Genomic DNA, 24,142 nt, shown 5'->3' on the forward strand with positions numbered 1-24,142 from the left:
AAAGGAAGCATAATGAATTACACAGATTCTGAAGGTAATGCTAATCTAGTTAGACACTCAGATTTATTTAGTTCACATAATTCTTACTAACTCTGTCTTCTCTAGTGAAATTAGTGTTGCTAGAAACTGTAACCGTGCTGGTCCTGGGCCTTTATATAACGAGGAATGATATGCATCATCATTTATCTGTAACATCACAAGGTAGATGTGCTATCTAAATATGAGGTTTCATAGAACATCACAGCACAGTACAGGCCCTTCGGCCCTTAATATTGCACCAACCTATGGAACCAATCTGAAGACTATTTATCCTATTCCATTTTCATCTGTATGTTTATCCAATGACCATTTAAATGCCCTTAAAGTTGGCAAATCTACTACTGTTGAAGACAGAGAGTTGCGCACCCCTATTACCCTCTGAGTTAAGAAACTACCTCTGACATCTGCCCTATATCTATCACCCCTCAATTTAAAGCTACATTCCCTTGTGCTAGACATAGCCATCTGAGGAAAAAGGCTCTCCCTGTCCACCCTATCTAACCCTCTGATTATCTTATATATCTCAATTAAGTCACCTCTCAACCTTCTTCTCTCTAATGAAAACAGCCTCAATTCACTCAGCCTTTCATAAGACCTTCTTCCATATCAGGCAACATCCCAGTAAATCGCCTCTGAACCCTTTCCAAAGCTTCCACATCCTTCCTATAATGCGGTGGCCAGAACTGTACATAACATTCTAAGTGCGGCCACACCAGAGTTTTGTACAACTGCAACATGACCTCGTAGCTCCAAACCTCAATTGCTCTACCAATAAAAGCTAACACACTGTATGCCTTCTTAACAACCCTATCAACCTGGGTGGCAACTTTCAGGGATCTATGTACATAGACACCGAGATCTCTCTGCTCATCTACACTGCTAAGAATCTTACCATTAACCCAGTACTCTTTATTTGTGTTGTTTCTTCCAAAGTGAATAACCTCATACTTTTCCACATTAGACTCCATATGCCACCTCTCAGCCCAGCTCTGCAGCTTATCTATGTCCCTCTGTAACCTGCAAAATCATTCAGCACTGTCCACAACTCTAATGACCTTTGTGTCATCTGCAAATTTACTAGCCCATCCTTCTACGCCCTCTTCCAGGTAATTTATAAAAATGACAAACAGCAGTGGACCCAAAACAGATTCCTGCAGTACACCACTAGTAAATGAACTCCAGGATGAACATTTCCCATCAACAATCACCCCCTGTCTTCTTTCAGCTAGCCAATTTCTGATCCAAACCGCTAAATCACACTCAATCCCATGCCTCCGTGTTTTATGCAATAGCCTTCCGTGGGAAATCGTATCAAATGCCTTACTGAAACCTATTTATACCACATCAACTACTTTACCTTCATCCACCTGTTTGGTCACCTTCTCGAAGAAGTCAATAAGGTTTGTGAGGCACGACCTACCCTTCACAAAACCACGTTGACTGTTCCTATTTAAATTATTCCTTTCTCGATGATCCTAACTCCTATCTCTTAGAATGTTTTCCAACACTTTACCCAGAACCAAAATAAGGCTCACTGGTCTATAATTTCCAGGGTTGTCTCTACTCCCCTTCTTGAACAAGGGGACAACATTTGCTATCCTCCAGTTTTCTGGAACTATTCCTGTAGACAATACAGGAAGAAATAATGTCAATCTTTGTGTGAGGAGAAAACCCACAAAAACTATATACCTCATTGTGTAGGTCATGTCATTTTTCACAGCAGTGTTTTGAATATTGTCCGTAAATGGCTGGAGTATGTTTTTGAGAGAGAAAACCACACCTCTGCTTTAACAGCTACATGCGATTATTTTTCATTGAACTGCAACTTTCCCCTCCCCGCCACCTCCACCAAAATCCCTCCCCACCCTCATCCCCTGCCGTCTCGTCCCAAGATTCAGATAATGATTCTGATGGATGTAACCAACAATGTCGGCTAGAGGCAGAACTACACGAGATACATCAGGAGATGCAGCGTTTCAATGACAACAAACAGAACCTCAGGTATGTTCTTGAGTGAGCAGTCTGTGTTTGGCTTCTATTATCCCTGGAGCAGTTTGGGACAAAGTGTTGTAATCGTCTTCTGTAAGAGTCGGGTTTCCTGACATTCCTGAGAGCTCAGATACAACTGTAGGTGTTGTTAACAGTAACTGGAAGAATTTGATACGTTTGCACCTCAGTTTGAGGTCTTCAGTAGCTGAAGCTATGCAGCTGGGTTTTGGCCCCAACCTAAATCCAGGCTTGTTTGAGGTTGAGTTAAGGCACAATAAGACGTGTTAAAAAAAATTATGAAGTGATTTTATAGAATCAAGGAATGGTTATGGTGTAGAAGGAGGCTATTTGGCCCATCGAGCCTATGTTACCTTTTCCAAGGAGCAATTCACCTAGTCCAGCTCCTTTGCCATTCCCCTAAGCCCTGCATATCTGTCCTTTTCAGCGGGTAACCCATTTCCTTTTACAAGCCTCAATTGATTTTGCCTCCTGTCGAATGGTGGGATAGGCTCAAGGGGCTGGATGTCCTACTCCTGTTCCTAATTCTTATGGTCTCCACCTCTCTCTCAAGCATCATGTTCCAGATCCCAAGCACTCACTTTGTTTTTCCTCCTGTCATCATTAGATTTTTTTTAACCAATTACCATAAAAGCACCTCCTCACGTTCTTGATTCTTCCACTATTGGAACATTGTTTCCTTATCTACTCTACCTTGCAAATTTTGAGTAGTCTGTCAGATCTCTTCTCTGAGGAATCTATACTTCTCCAAGCAGCATAGTCATAACTTCTCCAATCTTTGTGCAAATCTGAAGTTTTGCCTCCCTGGAACTAGTCGCATGAAGCTTTGCTATAATCCCTCTAATGCCACTTTATGCAGCTGCTCTGTTTCCTCCCACAGTCGAAGGATGTGCAGGTTAGGGGGATCGGCCATGGTAAATTGCTCATTGATCCTGCACTGACACACCCACCTAACCCCCACTCTATCCCTGTAACCCTGCATTAGCCATGGCTAATCCTCCTACTGTGCACATCCCTGGACACTATGGGCAATTTAGCATGGCCAATCCACCTAACCTGCACATCTTTAGACTGTGGGAGAAAACCAGAGCACTTGGAGAAAACCTCTGCAGACATGGGGAGAATGTGCAAACTCCACACAGTTGCCTGAGGGTGGAATTGAACCTGGCTCTCTGGCGCTGTGAGGCAGCAGTGCCACTCAATCTAAAAACACCGGCGTTGATTTTCCTTTTAAAAAGTGGTTGCACGTTTAAAACAATGATTGTAAGGAATTTCTGCTCTGAGTCTTTAGTCTTTTGAATTCTCTTCGACAATGGAGAAAACCTCTGCAGACATGGGGAGAATGTGCAAACTCCACACAGTTGCCTGACCGTAGCCGAAATATCCATTCAGTCCTCATAAGCAAACCAGCCTTCCTTAACAACTTCCTCTACAAGGGAGTGGAGAGTTATAGTGGGGCACTCAGTAAAGTGAAGGCCAAAATTAGATCAGCCGAGATCATATCAAATGGAGTGGGCTCCAGTGCCTCCTCCTGCTCCTGATTCTTACAATATTTTAGTTTGCAGCGTTCATTTCTGCTGCAGCAATGTACCTGAGGTTCTTGTGCTTCATCTTTGTTCCTTTCAGAGCTTGTTTTTATTTTGGCGACACTGTTGTTGGATTTATTAGGTTCAGGCAAGGTGGCAGATAGCTGTATAGTCAACAAAGAGTTTCGCAGTTAATTTAATTCATCAGTTCCCTAGAACATCTTAGCACAGTTTTCAAGTCCAAAGTTGTTAAGGAAGGCTGGTTTGCTTATGAGGACTGAATGGATATTTCGGCTACGGTCATCCTCAAATTAGATATTGATCATCAACTATTGAATATTTGATTAGTATCTCTCTAAAGCTGCATACCATGAAACTGGTTTTATATTTGAATCATATTTGTGTTCACTGTCCTCTGATCACTCCTGTACTCGTGAGTGATCAGTTGACCCAGGTGGAGATATGAAATGCAAATATTGAGGTCCATAATGTGGTGTGTCAGAGGGGCACTGCCCATTCATCAGTCCCAACTCTGCTTCCTCATTTCTGTTTGCACATGGTCAGATTATATTGGCTTGAATGGATTCTCTCATTGTTACTGTTTGTTCATCTACCCTTTCTGAAATCGCTAGAGTCTGGCAAATAGAGGTAGTGTCATTCAACATCTAACTACCCTCTCACAGAAATGGACAGCGAGTCTGATTCCGTTCGTTCCCCTCACAAACCATGGTGAATGTGTCCCCATTCTGTTCCCCGGCACCGGTATGGGAACCCATCCCTGGACAATGGCCTCTGAACCCACCCCCAGTGTATCCTGGTAGAAACCGCCTGTGATCCTATTCCCATTCTGTTTCTGAGCAAAGGCATAGGAACCAATCCTCGCTCTGTCGTTCTTGAAATGGCCTGTGAGCCCATCCCCAATCTGTTGCCTAGCGTGGGGTTGTGAAGCCATCCCAGCCCTAATCTCCGAACAATAACCTACTCTGTAAAATTATTTTTTAAAAGGCACTTTCTTTTTTGAAGATCCTGGCGGAAACAGGCCTCAGTACTCCGAAACTGGCTGCAGGTAAATGCTGTACACAAAGGGGAGGATGTGCTGGAGATCAGACAGGAACTAAAACAGGTAAATATGTGGAAGTATAACTGATTCATGAGCATTGAACTGGCTGGGTTGATCACTATTGCCAGTTTGACAGAAGTTATTCAGCTCATAAGGTATTAATAAACAGGCTGATATTCTCGAACAGATTGATGTTAAGAAGGAGGATGTGCTGGAAAGTTTGAAAAACAGGATCGGTCAGTCCCCTGGACCACAGGGGATACCCAAGGTTACCATGGAAAGGAAGGGAATAGATTACTGCGCCTTCGGTGATGATCTTTGCGTCCTCACTTCCACTGGAGTAGTACCAGCTGACTGGAGGGTAGCAAATGTTATGCCCTTGTTCAAGAAAGGGAATAGGGATAACCCTGGGAATTACAGACTGACTTTGGTGGGCACATTATTGGAGGGGATTCTGAGAGACAGACTTTATGATTATTTGGAAAAGCAAAGAAAAGGAAAGATGGCTTTGTGAGGGGCAGGTCATCCCTCACAAGCCTTATTGAATTCTTTGAGGATGTAACATAATGCATTGATGAAGGTAGAGCAGTGGATGTGGTGTATATGGATTTTACCAAGGCGTTTGATAAGGTTCACATGGTAGGCTCATTCAGAAAGTTATAAGGCATTGGATACAGGGAAATTTGGCTGTCTAGATACAGAATTGGCTGGCCCATAGAAGACAGAGAGTGGTAGTAGATGCAAAATATTCAGCCTGAAACTCGGTGACCAGTGGTGTTCCGCAGGGATCAGTTCTGGGACCTCTGCTCTTTGTGATTTATATAAATGACTTGGATGAGGAAGTGGAATGAGTAGATTAGTAGGTTTGCTGATGATAAGGTTGGTGGAGCTGTCAATAGTGTGGAGGGCTGTTTTGGTTACAACGGGACATTGACAGGGTGCAGAACTGGGCTGAGAAGTGGCAGATGGAGTTCAACCTGGAAAACTGTGAAGTGATTCATTTTGGAAGGTTGAATGTGAATGCAGGATACAGGGTTAAAGGCAGGATTCTTGGCAGTGTGGAGGAACAAGGATCTTGGGGTCGATGTCCATTAATCCCTCAATGTTGCCACCCAAGTTGATAGAGTTGTTAAGAAAACATATGGTTGTCAGCTTTCATTAGTAGGGGAATTGAATTGAAGAGCTACGAGGTTATGCTGCAGCTCTATAAAGCCCTGGTTAGAACACACTTGGAATATTGTGTTCAGTTCTGGTCACATCATTATAGGAAGGATGTGGAAGCTTTAGAGAGGGTGCAGAGGAGATTTACCTGCTTGGACCTGAGGGCATGTCTTATGAAGAAAGTTTGAGGCAGTTAGGAGCAAAGAAGGCTGAGAGGTGACTCGACAGAATGTACAAGATGATGAGAGGCATAGACAGAGTGGATAGTCAGAGACTTGTTCCCAGGGCAGAAATGTCTGTCCCATGAGGAGGCATAATTTTAAGTGATTGGACGAAGGTTTAGGGGAGATATCAGAGGTAGGTTCTTTACACAGAGAGTGGTGGGTGCGTGGAATGCACTGCCAGCAATGGTAATACAGTCAGATAGAATCACATTAAAGTGATTCTTGAGAAAGCACATGGATGATAGTAAAAAGAAGGGTATGTAGGTTAGGTTAATCATGGAGTAGGATAAAAGATTAGCACAATATCGAGGGCCGAAGGGCCTGTACTGTGCTGTACTGTTCTATGTTCTAAACTTACAGTATTAACTGATAGATTAGGTTGGTACCGTTGGCATCTTTTGAATACTGCAACTTCAGCAGAGCAAAGTTTTAAAAAAGTAATCTAATTAATGTATATGGTTTAAACCAATTTTCTTTCATCATATCTCCTACTTATTTTGGGCGGCACGGTGGCACAGTGGTTAGCACTGCTGCCTCACAGCACCAGAGACCCGGGCTCATTTCCTGCCTCAGGCGACTGACTGTGTGGAGTTTGCACATTCTCCCCGTGTCTGTGTGGGTTTCCTCCGGGTGCTCCGGTTTCCTCCCACAGTCCAAAAATATGCAGGTTAGGTGAATTGGCCATGCTAAATTGCCCGTAGTGTTAGGTGAAGGGATAAATGTAGGGGAATGGGTCTGGGTGGGTTGCGCTTCAGTGGGTCGGTGTGGACTTGTTGGGCTGAAGGGCCTGTTTCCACACTGTAAGTAATCTAATCTAATCTCTTATTCAGAGACAGGCAGACAGAGACAGTTAAGTGAACAGTTACAATGCTTTTATTTCATTTTCAATTTATCCCTTAAGTAGTTTTGGTTGCTAGACCCTTACGCAATCCGCAGATAATGAGTTGTTCACAGGCACAAAGGACTGTATATCTTGCTTGAATTTCAAGGTCAATGCAAACAGCTTTCACAAACCACTGGAGACATTTACATTTTGCAGAATGATTTCTTTTCTCAGAACTTTCAGTAATTCAATAACTGGAGGACAACTAGAGAACAACAAAAACTCCATCCAACCCCATCCACACGCCCACTGCCATCTCCCCAAAGCCCAGTCCAAGCCAGTTCAAAATTTGTTTTCTCTTTCTTTATTTTCAACATTCTCTTTGATTGCCCCTTTTAATACCCAAGCAGCTGCCAGTCCTTGAGAATAAGGATGCTGAAACATCTGTACTGTTCTTAGAATAATAATCAACCTGCAGTTAATTTTCCAGCAGCAGTTCCTGAACAAATAGCAGTTTGTTTGCTCTTCCTTTTTTTTTGAGAAAAGACAGGTTGCTACTCAGACCAAAATTCAACTCTCAAGCTCAAAGGTCCAAACCAAAAATGAGGAACATAAAGAAGCACTGATTTTTTGCAATGGGTTGCAAAAGCAAGGAAGCATATTATTGTCGAAATGGCCATAGATTGGGAATGTGGGGGCTGGGATTGCTATGAGCTCTGACTGTCATTGTACACTAGACATAGAATCTCTACAATGTGGAAATAGGCTATTTGGCTTAACAAGTCCACACCAACCTTACGAAAAGCATCCCACCCACACCTAGCCCCCTACCCTATCCTTGTAACCCTACCTTTCCCATGGCTAATCCATCTAACTTACCCATCCATGGTCACTATGGGCATTTTTCCATGGCCAATCCACCTAACCTGCACATTTTTGGATTGTGGGAGGAAATTGGAGCACCTAGAGGAAACCCACCCAGGCACAGGGAGAAAGTGGAAACGCCACACAGTTGCCCAAAGGTGGCATCGAACCCGGGTCCCTAGCGCTGTGAGGCAGCAGTGCTAACCCCTGAGCCACCATATCACTCTGGGAAGTAAGTATGTAGATACAATAAGTGAAGAAGGCAAATGATATGTTGGCCTTCACAGTGAGAGGATTTGAGCACAGGAGCAGGGATGTCTTACTGCATTTGTACAGCCCTGTGGTGAGATCACACCTGGAGTACTTTGTGCAGTTTTAGTCTCCTTATCTGAGGAAGGACGTTCTGGTGATTGGGGGGGGAGAGGGGAGGGGAGGAGAGGAGGGGAGTGCAGCAGAGCTCTACCCGACTGATCGCAGGACTGGTGTATAAAGAGAGACTGGATGTTTAGTCCAGACTCTCTTAATTTAAACTAGTCCCATTTGCCTGCACTTGGTCCGTATCCCTCCAGGCCTATCCCATCCATGTGCCTGCCTAAATATTTCTTAAATGACAAAATTGTACTCACTTGCACCACTACCTCTGACATCCATTTCCAGACACTCGCTACCCACTGTGTGAAAAAATTCCCCTCTGGATTCTTTTGTATCTCTCCCCTCTCACCTGAAAACTATGCCCTTTGCTCTTCCTTTTTTTTTGAGAAAAGACAGGTTGCTACTCAGACCAAAATTCAACTCTCAAGCTCAAAGGTCCAAACCAAAAATGAGGAACATAAAGAAGCACTGATTTTTTGCAATGGGTTGCAAAAGCAAGGAAGCATATTATTGGGAATAACTGTTAGCTTTCTACCTTACCTGTGCCTCTCATGATTTTATAGATCTCTATAAGGTCACCCATCAGTCTCCTATGCTCCAGGGAAAAAAGTCTCAGCCTATCCAACCTCTCCTTATAACTCACATCTCAGTGAAGTTTTTCTGCACTCTTTCTAGTTTAAAATATCCTTTCTATAGTAGAGCAACCAAAACTGCACGCAGTACTCCAAATGTGGCCTCACCGATGTCTCATACAACTGCAACAAGACATCTCAACTCCTGGAACCAGTGCTCTGACTGATGAATGCTAGTATGCCAAAAGCTGTCTTCACTGCCCTGTCTACCTGAGAATCTATTTTCAAGGAGCTATGAACTTGTACCCCTGGATCTCTTTGTTCTGTAACATCCCTGAGGGTCCTACTGTTGATGGTGTAAGTCTTGCCCTGGTTTGACCCACCAAAATGGAACAGCTTGCATTAAACTAAATTAAACTCCATCTGCCATTCTTAAGCCCATTGGCCCGCTTGATCAAGATCTCACTGTATTCCCAGATAACCTACATTGTCCTCTATACCACCAATCATGGTGTCATCTGCAAACCTAATAACCATACCTCCTAAATTCTCATCTAAATCGTTTATATAATTTACGAGCAATAGTGGACTCAGCACTGATCCCTGTAGCACACCACTGGTTACAGGCCTCCAGTCTGAAAAACAATCCTCTGCCATTTCCCTCTTCTACTGTCAAGACAATTTTGTGTCCAATTGGCTAGCTCTCCCTGGATACCATGAGGTTTAACCTTATCCAACAACCTACTATGAAGTACCTCGTCAAATGGCTTTCTAAAGTCCATGTAGACAACATCTACTGCACTGCCCTCATCTACTTTCTTGGTCATCGCTTGAAAAAACTTGACCATAGTCCTTCATGGTAAGGACTGTGCAGGAACTGAACTGAACTGTTGGTATCATTGCATCACAAACCAGCCATCTCACCATCTGAGCTAACTGACCTCTGGATGGAGGTTAGATGAATGAGTGGGGATCTTATGCAAACCTATAAAACTCTTAACTGGACTAGATAGGGTAAATACAGGAAGGTTGTCCCTGATGAGACCGGGAGAGTCCAGAACCAGGGGTCATGGTTTAGTAATACGGAGGTAGGCCGTTGAGGAGTTAGGTGTAGAGAAGCTTTTTACCCAGAGAGTGGGGAACCTGTGAAATCCTCTGCCACAGAAAGCAGTTGATTCCAAAACATTAAAAGTTTTCAAGAAGATGTTACATATTGCTCTTAGGGCAAAAGGAATCAAAATGCAAGGGGACAAGTGGGAACTGAAATGGATGATCATCCGTGATCGCATTGAATAACAGCATGTTCAAAGGGCTGAGTAGCCTATTCCTGCTTCTATGATTTCCCTCTTAGTAAATTCGTGCTGATTCTGTCCTACCCTGTCGCTGTTTTCCAACTACTGTGCTATTAAAATATTTCATAATGGACTCCAGCATTTTAATGGTTTAACACATCACATACTGCACAGCCCCAAAGCTCTGAGACAAGATCCTGCCAATGCACAGAAAGCTGTTTGACACCTAACAAAGAGGTTAGGGATGTAACTGCAATGCCATTTCACCCTTGATGAAGCAGGTCATTCAGCATTTCCTTTGGAATATTCAACTTTCTATTCCTCAGTTTTAATCTGAGGCTGATTATTCACTCCATATTCAGCCTCTCCCAGAGACTATTGGAGTTTATCCAGGGTTGGGAAATGCATTTTACCAATTTATTTATTAGATGATGATAGGTGATGCTGTGATGGTAATGTCACTGGGTTGTAGCCCAGATGACCAGATTACTGTTCTGGGAGGATAGATTCAAATCTAACCATGGCAGCTAGTGGAATTTGAACTCAGTTGTCATGGTCACCACCATGGAGATTAGTTTCACTTTCCAGATTTTATGAACTATCATATGAAACCCATCTGATTCACTCGTTCCCTTCAGGGAAAGCATGGTGGCTCAGTGGTTAGCACTGCTGCCTCACAGTGCTAGGGACCCCGGTTCGATACCAGCCTCGGGCGACTGTCTGTGAGCACATTCTTCCCGTGTCTGTGTGGGTTTCCTCTGGGTGCTCCAGTTTCCTCCCAAAATTCAAAGAGGTGCAGGTTAGATGAATTGGCCATGCTAAATAACCCACAGTGTTCAGGGATGTGTTGATTAGGTATATTAGCCAGGAGTAAATGTAGAGTAATAGGGTAGGGAATGGGTCTGGGTGGGTTACTCTTTGGAGGGTTGGTGTGGAATTCTGTGAAAACTGCCATCCTTACCTGGTCTGTCAAGCCACCCAGTTCAAGGGCAGTTAGAGATGGGTAACAAATACTGACTTTGCCAGTGACACCCTCAACCTGTGGAAGATTAAAATTTATTGATTTCAGCGACATTGGAAAATAAGAAATAGGAGAAATAGGTGAAATGGCAAGCCATTCGAGCTTGCTTATGGCTGATCTTTGATACATTTATTATCAAAGGACATGGGGATAGTGCAGGACAATGGCTTTGAATCAATCTCTGTCTTGAACATACTCAGTGGCTGAACCATCACAGTTTTCAGGGGGAGAATTCCAAAGGTTCATCACCTTCTGAGTGAGGAAATTCTCATCACAGTCCTACCTTCTACTCTGACACATACCCTTTGGTTTTATACCTTCCAGCAAGGGAAAACGTTCTTCCTCCTATCGATGCTGTCAATCTGCTTCAATGAGATCACTTCTCAGTCTCCTAACCTCTGGAGAACGTATACCCAGTCTCCTCCATCTCTCTTCAAAGGACAATCCCTCTATTCCAGGGATCTGTTTGACGAATCTTCCTTGCACTCTTTCTATGGCAAATATATCCTTGGGTAAGGAGATCAAAAATGTCTTTAGTACTCATGGTGCAGTCTTCACAAGGCTCTGTATAATTGCAGCAAGGCTACTTCTGTATTTGAATCCTCTCAGTAAAGGTCAATATATACCATTGTCCTTCCTAATTACGTACTAACTTTCAGTGGCTTTTGAACAAGAGCACCCAGTTCCCTTTTGACATCAACATTTCCCGGTCTGCCCCCTTTTAGTAATTATTCTGCTTTTCTGATTTTCTTCCACTGCATCATGGCCGTTTGCCTTCAGGCATTTGTACCTGATGAGGCAATACTTATGTTAACGTAAGAACTAGACATACTGAAAGGTTGAACGGACTTGTTACTCCTCCTGGTGTGTAACAGACACAGGCATTCCTGTATGTGGGCTAATACTAAGTGTCACGCTTCAAATGGCCCCAGTTAGGTTGCAGACTGAAACCTTTATACCCTCCGGTCACATGCAGCAGTGATAGCATGTCTCTTAAGGAGGATGCGTAATGTTTCCATTAACATGCAGTCTTAACTTTAAGTATTCCAAACAGATATTGATGGTTGTGCATAGCCATGTGTTGTTAGCTCTGCTTTCACCTGTTTGTATAATTGTCATTTCAGGAACTTAAATTTGCTTTGGCATGATTTCATTCTGATCCTATGATTGTATACCTGTTTGGAATGGTACGTGTTGTGCCCCATTACCATTGTTTGCTGACTTGGTTGTCTTCCTGTTGGTAGCTGTCACTCATTAACATTGTACAAACACCATTGTCAGAGTTTGTTTCCTCTCAGTTCATGATCGGCGTGTTGTTCATTGATCTGCGCTGGCTTTAATGATTCAGTATATAGCACCATATTCACTATTTTTAAAAATTCACACCTGGGCTGGGAACATGGCTGGCTGGGCCAGCATTTATTGCCTGTCCCTAGTTGCCCTTGAGAAGGTGGGGGTGAGCTGCCTTCTTGAACCACTGCAGTCCTCCTGGTCTAGGTGGACACATAGTATTGTTAGGGAGGGAATTCAAGTAATGTCTCCATAGGATCTGGGCTGTCTTTATATCCTAGAAACCGGTGGGATAGTACCTAATTTTTAGTGATTGGATTTCTGACTTGCACTCTGTTTAGTGCTTGTTTTGGGTAGTTTCTATCTCATTGCGTGCCTCTTTCATTTACCTTTGTCTTTGAAAAAGACTAGCCTGTGTCTCAGAATGATTAGGAGAAAGTGAGGACTGCAGATGCTGGAGATCAGAGCTGAAAAATGTGTTGCTGGAAAAGCGCAGCAGGTCAGGCAGCATCCAAGGAGCAGGAGAATCGATGTTTCGGGCATAAGCCCTTATCTCAGAATAATTAGTCAACTGGTTGGTGGATGAGGTTGCCGATTTGCCTTCCAGCCATAACTTGTGCTGGTGATGATAAGTCTCCTCTATTCGGTTGCATGAGAATTCAGTGACACACTGTGCAAACCTTGTTTGTTACTCAACTCTTGTTGATCATTGATTTTGATAGAACGTACCATTCGTTCTACTAGACTGAGCAAGGACAGTGGAGTGACGTACCCTATACCAATAAACTTCAATCTGTGTCAAACCCAATCCAATCCCCGTAAGCCATACATACTGAAAATAAGTTGTTGTCTCAGCAATGGTAGCACTCTTGTGTTGCAAAGTCATTGAATAATTTTAAGTATCTTGAATCATGTTGTGAGACATTTGGAGAAGTAACCTGTCACTAGGATGTAATTATTTCCATGACGATGAATGGATCTATTACCTTCCCCCAGCTCCATCCCCCTATTATCGTCAGGACTTCCTCAAAAATACCTTTTGCAACTCCTGTAGTTGCTCACCTTCAGCAGTTAACAATTGAAACTGCCTACACTGGTTCAGGTCAAAATAAACCTTCGGAACAGATAAATCTTCAACTTCATCTGATTCAATTGAATCACCTCTGGTCTGTTCCATCCCAGTGAGTGTAGTTTAAATCTTGTAAATTGTCAGTGAATGGAGATCTATGCATATGAGCATCCTGCTACTGCTGAAGCCAAATTGAGATTGTGTCATGGCATTGCAGTGTGTAGAATTAGTAAATAGTCAGATGGTCGCCTGTGGGTTGTACAAAGCTACTTGCTAGGGTACATTACAGTAGTATGTTGGCACTAGCCCCTCTGTCAATTTTAGCTTTGAGGGTGTATCGTCCTACCTTTTCAGGATAGGTGCTGTTAGTGGTTATAAAACCTACACTATCAATGTGGAATTTGAGATTAATGCTGAGGCAAGTTTAGTCTCTCCCTTAAATTGGCTTTTTGCTCTGTGAACTGTACACTTCATTGATGTTTTGGGTTGTGTACATTCTTAAGACATACCTTGCTGCCAGTGTTGTGTTGTACCACCTTGTTAATCACCTGTATGGAACCAGATTTTCTGAATATATGCACCCAATGCCACTTGGTAATTGTTCAGCAGAAATGATCTCCAACCAGCAGATAGCTTTTACCGTTAATTTCCATTAACATCAAGGGTAATCATACTTACCTCTGAAATTGAGCTGTTTCATACATATTTGGACCAAAGCTGTAATGACCCTGATGGAAGCTGAGTAGTTACTGCACGGCAGCACGGGTGATAGCACCTTCCATCACTTATTAGTCGACTCTCAGTTGACTGTAGGGGTGGTAATTGGCTCAGTCATAGTGCCACACAACAATACTTTGAGGATACTCTCCAAAGGCAGGACTGTGTAGTGATCACTCTGAACAATACTGTCATGGACAAAGGCATCATCAGCCTGCAGTGGTGAGGATGAGGTTAAAAATGTTTTACCTTTGTTTCCTAAGGGTCTCCCTTTGTCATTTGGTATCTTGGTGTGTAGATGCTAAATGGGGAAATAGACTCAACAGTGTAGGTTTTATGTTAGCAAATGAGTTATATTACCCCAAAAATCATTATATGCTCTCCTGTGGATTTACTAATGTCTTGTAGGGTGTGGTATGGTTTTAGAATTTAATTACTTTGGTAGATAACTTTGCCAAGTTTCTGGGTCAAGAATGAACTATAGCATGTACAAATGGAGATACCGCCTGAAATTGTATGTAAAAATATCATCCTCTGAACATGCCATCTGTGCCTCATGGTAAGGCAACAGTCACCTTAGCAGGGTTTCCAGAAATGACCGTCGTCATCTGCTCTATATTGTCAGGCAGCTTTTTATAAAAAATCTGTTACACTAGAAAGAAATTACCAAATATAGATATGTTTGTAATGGTAGACATCTTAACAAGCAGGAGACCATCACATGGGATGTTGGCAAGCAGAAGTTACAGGATTGTAGCTCTGAGGGTTTGAACCTTCTCTTCCTCTTTTAGAGAACCAATGTGCAGAAATTCACCACTGCCTGATCTAACACAGTCGGAAAAAGCAAAGTAATACTGTTACATATCATGAAACCTTCTTACTTTGACACCATCTGTACAAACACAAACAGCCACAACAATATTTAATGTGTTTATGCTGACTGTGCAGTTGGTGGAACTAACGGGATCTGTTTATGCTTTGATTTATTTGTTTAGCTGGAGACTGATATTGAAAAGCTTTCAAAGAAGCTGCGCAAGGATGAACCTTACATACAGGGCCACGTTGCGAGAGTTCAGGAGATCCGGCAAATCCTGACCGAGAAAGATCAGTAATCATCACTTTCGAGTTTGCGGTCTCTGATGTGTTTTGCCAAAGCAGAAAATCTCAGTCAGACTTAGCCCCTGAAAGAGGGAAACCAGCATAGAGTTTGAAGCACATGTTCCAAATGGAGTTATGAAAGCAAATTTTGAACTTATTTTCACAACAGTCTTTACACAATATGGTGAAGGACAAGCAGGTGTAGCATTTACTGATTTAATAACTGGTATTTAGTTAATTTGTAACTGTAGAATGTTATAAATCAATCTGTAATCATGTAAATATATTCCAAAATAAAGATTATTAAATCAAGAATCTCATCCAAATATGGACTTGTTTCCACACTGTAGGGATTCTATGAATACAAGGTGAAGTTTAAACTATTTCTCAAACTGCCCACATTGGATAGCCTTAAATCGGCCAGTCCCAACATTCAAGAAATATCAATAATACAGTTGTGCTATATTACGTCCAGGTATGATTAAAAAAAAACATGTGAGCTATGTGGAAGTTTTCAAACAAACCCGAATGAAATCAGTGAACAAGTCTCGTGAAACACTAGAATTTTATTGTATTCATTGGTCTCTGTGGCAGCTTTCACTCTTCCACAGGGAAATCAAACTGCAGTGAATATTCAACACTGTTTAAGCCAGGTACTCCTGAAGCAACCACACAAAAAAAAATCACAAAAATACAACCGACTGGCACAATTAAATTTTTAAAAATCTTGTTCCTTGTGATTATCTGCAGTTAAGTGATGACACCCCTTCTGCCTCCCACATTCTCTCTGATTGTGAGAGTGTAAGTCTGGAAAGTGGTCTCAGGTTCCAAAAAGATATTTCAGAGAGTTTGCTACAGCTACAGGTTCGGGGCTTCAACAGATAAACAGACAACCATCCTCGGAACACTGTGGCATCAGAGAAAGTTAGAATTTAACACCGTGAACCAATCACCCTTATTCTCACTTATGGACTATGTAATGCCCAATGAAGGTACAGAACATGGGGACATGTTAACGACAAAAGAATTTGCCCATCGCCGCAAGGCACCTCCCTCTGAATTCAAGTACGTGATACACATTAAAAGTAATGGACAGATTGGGAGATGAAATTCCTTCAGCTGTTCCACTGCATAGACATTATTACAGAATCAGCAGACTTAGAGAAAATATAAACTCATTTTGCATCATTTAGATTTTCTCAGACCCCAGACAAAAGCCGATTCTAGACAGCAAAAGAGAAAATGTTGGAAAATCTCAGGTCTGGCAGCATCTGTAAGGAGAGAAAAGAGCTGACGTTTTGAGTCTAACTGACCCTTTGTCAGTTATCCTGTTCTAGAATGTGTTAGGTGACCTGTTTTACATCTTGCACCAGACTTTGATCCTCAAATGAGGAAATGGAAATTAGTGTCCGAGTTAAAAACTGAAACCAAAATATAGTAGCCCACTTCACCCCTCAGTTCTAGAAAAACACACCACATTGACCAAAAAAAAACAGATGAGCTGCATTAAGTTTTGGTATAGTCATTAAATTTATTTTCTCTGAAATGTGATTTGATGAGAAACTGCATTGATTTCTTTTTAGTATATAAAAATACTGCATTAACTAAACGTTAGAATGACCCACTGGTTCACCTGCATGGAGCTATTCAGCAAATACTCGAGCATCCCCAGTTCCTGCACAAGTTGATCGGAATCTCCTGCCACTGCCAAAGAGACCAGGGCCCTTAAATTCAGCCCATTTTCCAAGTCTCATTATTCCTGGTGACCTGCCAGGTTCTCCCTTTGTACGGAGAGATTACGGCACTGCTTATGCTCTGAAAGTTCAATTGGGTTGGGTCAGTACACCTTTCAGGAGAATCCATAATGGTAGAGCTGGTCCCTCAGATGGAGGCAATGAGAGATACTTCTGCAGTAATGATGAGGCGAGGAGTAGGAGGAATTAAAACCGCATTTCCGTTATGGCCATTTTTCACCATTCTTTAGTCCAACCTCACTCCTCAGTGCTCCAATCCAATTTGAGATGCCATTGATGGGAACTGTATTATATGGAACCGAGAGCCTCACCAAACCTGATCTTCTGTCCAGGTTTAAGGTTAAAAGTAAAGTCTTTCGGTGCCTCGAAGATGAGAACAATGGTGGAGCCCAGGTTAAACTCCCCGAGATGCTCACCCTTCCTCATGTTAATCCCTTTGTTGTTGTTTGCGGCAAAGCTGAAGTCGTTGTAAGAGCCCTTCATGTAGCGGGGACTATTGGTATGTAGGTCCTTCATAAGACAAATGAGACAGTGAATATTCACTTCTCCAGCAATCCTTAATAATTTATCACAACCAAACAACAAAAACTGCATTTACATCCCAGTACCAGATCTATATTATAGTCTACAACTGTGCCTCCCAAACTTTTTCCCAGTGATCCTATGCAGAAAAATACTTCAATTGCTCATCAAGAATGGGAAGGGTGGGGGGGGGAAGCTGGATGACTGTCTGGGAGGAGGCAAGAGGCCAGGAGGGAGGCAAGGTGCCAAATCGTAAGGCATTTTGAACAAGCTAGTATTTTATTGTTTTTGTTTGGAAGCAGGAATTAGGTGTCAAAGGTCAGTCAGTAAGGTTATACTCACCATTAACACGACACAAGGATTTAAAACTGTTTAACAATGCATTATTTTATATATCAATGCAGAACATTAAACTGCACAAAGACGACCAAAACCTCACTTCAAAAAAATAGGATCAGAAAGAATTTGCAAAGATGTCAAGAAGATTCAAAATAAAATGGAGGTTACTGAGTGGGTGGGTGAGTTAACTGTACTGGAGCTTTGCTGGGAGAATTAGAGTTATGAGTTAATTGGCTCTGTTTCTTTCTTGCCCCAAGTGGTTTCTCTGATATTCATTAGCAAATTTCTTTACTAAAAGACAGAAGCAGAAAGGCCCAAGTTTGTTAAGACTTTCATTGTCTCAAGGTCATAATTTATGCACAGAAATTGCTGGAGAAATTGAGCAGGTCTGGCAGTATCATCGAACAGAAATCAGAACTAATGCTTCAGGTCAAGTGAAGTTCCGAAGGAGGGTCACTGGACCTGAAATGTTAACTTGGATTTCTCTCTGTAGATGCTGCCAGGCCAGAGTTCCTCCAACAATTTGTTTTTGTTTCGGATTTCCAGCATCTGCATTTCTTTGATTTTTGTCACAATGGGACTGATTGAATGTACCCATCTGCTGTCCAAACCAATTAATGTTTCAGGATATAAAGATGCAGTGATCTGGTCTGACTGGGACAGTTTGAGCTACTGTAGAGTTCCAGCGATTCTCTAGTGATCAGGTTAAGCACAAAGTTCAAAGCTTGAAGAGGTGGGGAAGAGGACCAGGTGGGAGACAGCGGTCAGGGAGCTAGTGGTTATTCTTGCAAGGCCAGAAATACATTCTCATTTAGATCTATAAGTGGGTCAAGGGGATTTTAAACCTGTTTGACCTTACTCTTTCCTGGACACACATACATTATTCATCTTTTCACGCACATCAGTTTTCCCCTCACCATTAGACCGGTTCTTAAATAATTGAGAAGCTCTTTAAATTTAAAGTGCAATTCTCTGATCAGGAGTGTGCACCTACAGTGGAGGCTGTACAGAATGGGGAGAAAATCCCAGGCTGCGATAGATCACAAATGCTAGGAGCCTTCCTTTCCTCCACATATCCGCTGTACTTACACTGTCAAAATAAATGCGAATCGATCCAACGTTTGTGGCCCCGACAGCGGTGAGTGAGAAGAAGCCGTGTATCCACTCTCCAGCCAAGACAACGCGCTCATTGTGACAGAACAGCTCCTTAATCCAACGAGCTACACCAGGATTAACCGACATAAGGGAGCCTGAGCACATACAAAGGGACACATCAGAACAATCCTCTCACGTACAAACGACAGATACTAAAGGGCCTTCCTGCTGTATCGTCTTAAATATGTAAGCATTGCATTAGTTTTGGGATAACTTATGACATGTCAATTCACTGCCAGCCTCTTACCACAACAGTGTTATTGATGCACCACCATCAGTCCCTTTCAATGGGGATTTAAAGCAAATGACTGGCAAATTACAATGAATATTATGCTAATATTGCACAATGAAATAATCTAACAGGAATGGATCCCATCATACTCCTCCTGATTCCCCCACGGCCTAGAAACTTCTTCCTTTTTAACTATTCTTTTAACTTCCTTTTGCCAGTTATAATTGAATTTTCTATCCTTTCAGGCAGTACATTTCTGATCATAACTTGCTACGTCAAGAATAATTTTAAATCTCCCCTCTGGTCCTTTTCCCAACCGTTTTAAAGCTGTTGCTAATCAGTAGAAACAGTACTTATTTTTTTCCAGCAAATCTCTTCCGCTTGAACACATCTCATGAAATCCCCCTCCCAGAACAGTTACAGCTTCTTGACACGTTTCACACAGCCGCATCCCACTCCTATTATTTACTATCAATGTTACTTAACTCTGTGATCTGCCTGTATTGCTCGCAAGATAAAGCTTTTGACTGTGCCTTGGTACACGTGACAATCAATTCAATCGCAAACTGAAAAAGCTCCACAATGCTTTCTGGTTTTTGGGTTGACCGAGAGAACTGTAGGAAATTGGGAGTTATTTTTAGCTCCACGTTTCTCCTCCTTTTGCAGTGCCAGATTTAGACCCAGAATCTGGTGAGCCAGCTGATGATGAGCAGCAGCTCTGTGAATCCTATTTAAAGATTATGTAATAATAAAGCACCCTGCACACTGCTGCAAACCGCTCTATGGCTGCAGCTTTCAGAGTTTGCATAACATTGAGTGAAGTGGCCCATGTGATTTCAGCAAATCCACATCCACCTCAAGAATGGGTGATCTCTGGATGCTGCATTCAGAGCAAGAGTGGGAACAACCAGAGAGACAGTGGTGACTTGCCACACGCAATACTGAGCTGAGCTGAGGGACCTCGGATTTATAACAGGTCCCAAGAAATCATGAGGGCAAAGAAGGGATATGAGATAGCCTTAGCAGATAAGGTAAAGGAGAATGTAAAGAGATGTTATGAGTACATTAGGAGAGACAACTAGAGAGAATACGCCCCTTAAAGATAAACGAGGTCTTCTTTGTGTTGAACCTTTGGAAATGAGGGGGATACTAAATGAATATTTTGCATCAGCTTTTACTGTGAAGAAAGAAATGGAGGCTGGAGAACTTGCAGAAATAAATACTGATATTTTGAAATCAGTTCACATTACAGAAGAGAAAGTGCTGGTGGTCTTAGAAAAAAACGTAAAGGTGCATAAATCTCCAGGACCGCATTGAGGGTATCCCAAAACATTGCGGGAAGTTAGGAAAGAAATGACAGAACCCTAGCAGAAATATTTGCTTCATCTATAATCATGGGTAAGGTGCTGGGGTTCTGCAGGGTGGCTGACATTGTGCCTTTATTTATGAAAGGCTGGAAGGAGAAGCTTGGGAACTACAGACCTGAGGGCCGGAGAAGAGTTCTGGATGAGTTGTTGGAGGCGAGTCTGAAAGATAAGATTGACATGCATTTGAAGGGACATGGAATGATTAGGGATAGGTTTGAGAGGGGCAAATCTTGTCTCACAAACTTGATTTGAGTTTTTTTTTGAGGATGTAACCCAAAAGATTTAGGGAATGAGCTGCCAGAGGAAGTGGTGGAAGCTGGTACAATTACAACATTTAAAAGACATCTGGATGGGTACATGAATAGGAAGGGTTTAGAGGGATATAGGCCAAGTGCTGGCAAAAGGGGACTAGTTTAATTTTAGGATATCTGGTCAACACGGACGAGTTGGACCGAAAGGTCTGTTTCCATGCTGTACATCTCTATGACGACTGATGAGGGCAGAGTTTGGAGAAGATTTGTAGCTCAGATTGAGATGCTGGATGTAAGTTTGCTCGCTGAGCTGGAAGGTTCATTTTGGAAGGTTGGTGATGGAATTTCCTGGAGTAATGTCATTTCCTGCTGTTTTTCTCAGAGGGTGATAAATTAGAACATTACTTCAACGAGTCCCTTTACACTGCAGCACAGAGGATCTATGAAGAGCAGAGGAAAATCACAGATACTGTGTAGTCAAAAACAACCAGTACCCAATGAACATGGTCCGCCGATTTCTCAGCAACAAGCCCAAACAAGCTGGCAAAACGCTTCCAGAAACCCCAGCCACTCTCCCCTACATCAAAGACAAGTCTCGGAAATGACTGCCAGACTACTCAGACTCCTTGACATCATGGTAGTCAACAAACCCACCAACACATTAAAACAGCAGCTAATGAACTTGAAAGACCTGAATACAGACAACAAGCAAAACTAAATGTTATTTACAAAATGTGCATGGACTGTAACAAACACTACATTGGACAAACAGGCAGAAAACTAGCCACCAGGATACCTGAACGTCAACTAGCCACAAAAAGACATGACCCACTCTAATTAGTATCTTTACAGACAGATGAGGAAGGACACTACTTTGACTGGAACAATACATCCATCCTAGGACAAACCAAACAGAGACATGCCTGAGAATTCCTGGAAGAATGACACTCCAACTGGAACTCTATCAACAAACACATCGACTTGGATCCCATTTGCCACCTTCTGTGAAAAGGAACAGGAAATGACATCACCAACCCAAGGACACCTAAACACAAATAAAAAGTGAGCCATACCACCAGTGCTTCACCGGAGGCTCACTGAAGATGTTACTAGTGTGGTGACGAAACATCTGAAAATGAGCCTTCCAGCTCAGTGACATCCAGAGCAGAGTGGTACATGTTGTTTACATGGACTTTAGCAAAGCTTTTGACAAAGTCCGCATGGTAGATTAACTGATAAAGTTAGATCAAGGGATTCAGGGCGAACTTGCCAATTGGATCCAAAATTGGCTTACCGGTAGGAGACAGAGGATGGTGGAAGATAGCTTTTTGGACTGGAGGCCTGTGACCAGTATGTGTTCAACAGGCATTGGTGTGGAGTCCACTTTTCTCACTTACATAAACAATTTGGATAGAAGGCAAGTAACATCAAAATTGGTGATATAGCAGACAGTGAAGGCTATCTGAGATTACAAAGAGATCTTGATGGATTGGGTTAATGGGCTGAGGAGTGGCGGATGGAGTTTAATTATTGCATTTTGGTAAAACAAACAAGGTAGATCTTATACAATTAATGGTAGAGCCATGAGTAGCATTGTCAAACAGAGGAGTTCAGATACGTAGTTCTTCAAAGTTTGTATCACAAGACGACAGGGTGGTTAAGAAAGCATTTAGTATGCTTGCCTTCACTGCTTAGATCCTGGAGTACAGGAGTTGAGACACGATGTTGAGGGTTGTACAGGACACTGGTGAAGCCTCTTCTGGAGTAGTGTGTGCAATTCTCACCATCCTGCTATAGGAAGGATATTATTAAATTGGAGAAGGTTCAGAAAAAGATTTACCAGGACTCTGTGGGGAATAGAGGGCTTGAGCTGTAAAGATGGGCTGGATAGGCTGAGACTTTCACCACTGGAGCTCGGGGGGTTGAGGGGTGACCTTATAGAAGTTTAAAAATTTCAAGGGGCACAGATAAAGTGAATAGCAAACATCTTTTCCCTAGGAAGGGGGGGTTCAAAACTATAGGGCAGGTTTAGAGATGAAAGAGGAAAGTTTTATAAAGGACACTTTTTAAGATAGCATATAGCTCATATGTGGAAGGAAGTAGTGGATGCAGATTGTTACAACATTTAAAAGACATTTGGACAGGTACATGAATAGGAAAAGTTTAGAGGGATATGGGCCAAATGCAGGCAAGTGGGACTAGTTTAGTTTGGCATTATGTTTGGTACGGACTGATTGGACTGAAGGGTCTGTTTCTGTGCTGATGACTAGGACTATGGACTAAAACAGTCACACTGGCAATATACATCAATTGAATTAAAACTCGGTTCCATTTTTTGGCAAAAATAAAATGTCTCTGTCACTCAGACCTGGGCCTAGCTATTTAGGGTTAGCACAGAAGCAGGAGTGTGTTAAACCTGGGGAATGTGCTTAAGCAGCTGAGTGACTAGAGTAGCCGACAAATGAGAAAAGATAGGATTAGAGGTGAGTGCTAGTCTGTGATTAGTTTACTGATTGATAAGCTATGGTCTAGTTCCAATCACGTGACACATTTCTCACTCCTTGCTGTTACCCAGCACCCATGCTAAAATCATGCAGCTTTAGAAAATGGAGAAGGATTCTGAAAGGAGGAGATAGCTGGCTCAAGGTCCTGGCACAATTACAGTTCTGCAGGGAGTTGGCATGCAGAGAAAGAAAACTGGCAGCAAAGGGGAGTCTTTAATTTGGGTGAGAATAGACCGGGGTTCCGGATGCAGAATAATTAGCTCTAGACCTGAAACCTACAGTGGGACAGGGTAGGAACTTCCTTTTAGGAAATCGGACCTCTTACTTGGTAAACCAACATCACATTCTGACTGCCCTTTTCTCTAGGGGTAGTAACATTCACAGCTAACAGCCACATGAATACACAGGCAAAGGAGCTCAGGCTAGTTTTGAGGTTCCATCGCCTGGGTTTTTGCAGGAGGTCAGCTGGTCCATCACTAAAGAGAAAGATCCGTGGGCAAAGCAGCAGGAGCTGAGAGTGAGCTTGCCTTTGATGAGGTGCATTCACTATCGTTCCCCTTACTGCCATCTTCAGAACTGAAGGATAGATTCCCTTTTATTTCTCTCAAATACTGGCCGCTTACTTCTATTCACAGTTAGGGAACATGACGCAGCAGTAAAGTTAAAAATTAATCTCCTTTGTGGTCAAGCAAGCGGATGGGGAATGAAACACCATTCTGTTGAGATGTTCAGTGTCAGGATTTTCTAAGTCAGGTAGAGCACAGCAGGATTCAAAAGTGAAGATCCCTCTCCTCTGCCCCAACAATATACCTCTCCAGCTGAGAGGAAAGAAAAAAAATCCATCCACCACATTTTGCTCTGTAACCAACACAAGCTTTTTAAC

General features: G+C 42.5%; 2 protein-coding genes across 9 annotated transcripts in view; one reads left to right on the plus strand and one right to left on the minus strand.

The window, feature by feature from the left end:
• Window positions 1–15,443, plus strand: part of sfi1 (SFI1 centrin binding protein) — a 138,869-nt gene extending 123,426 nt beyond the window's left edge. The window contains exons 30-32 of the mRNA XM_072587076.1: window positions 1,932–2,040; window positions 4,596–4,695; window positions 15,033–15,443. Of these exons, the coding sequence (XP_072443177.1) occupies window positions 1,932–2,040; window positions 4,596–4,695; window positions 15,033–15,149 (326 nt within the window). The 3' untranslated portion in view covers window positions 15,150–15,443. The remainder of the gene's footprint in view (window positions 1–1,931; window positions 2,041–4,595; window positions 4,696–15,032) is intronic.
• A 238-nt stretch (window positions 15,444–15,681) lies between these two features.
• pisd (phosphatidylserine decarboxylase) overlaps window positions 15,682–24,142 on the minus strand; it is a 101,627-nt gene continuing 93,166 nt past the window's right edge. For all 8 annotated transcript variants that reach the window (XM_072587081.1, XM_072587079.1, XM_072587082.1 and 5 more), the window contains 2 exons: window positions 18,840–19,000; window positions 15,682–17,399 (listed from right to left, as the gene is read on the minus strand). In XM_072587081.1, the coding sequence (XP_072443182.1) occupies window positions 17,178–17,399; window positions 18,840–19,000 (383 nt within the window). In that variant the 3' untranslated portion in view covers window positions 15,682–17,177. The remainder of the gene's footprint in view (window positions 17,400–18,839; window positions 19,001–24,142) is intronic.

Source organism: Chiloscyllium punctatum, chromosome 17 (genome assembly GCF_047496795.1).
Source record: "Chiloscyllium punctatum isolate Juve2018m chromosome 17, sChiPun1.3, whole genome shotgun sequence".
NCBI classification, from domain to species: domain Eukaryota; kingdom Metazoa; phylum Chordata; class Chondrichthyes; order Orectolobiformes; family Hemiscylliidae; genus Chiloscyllium; species Chiloscyllium punctatum.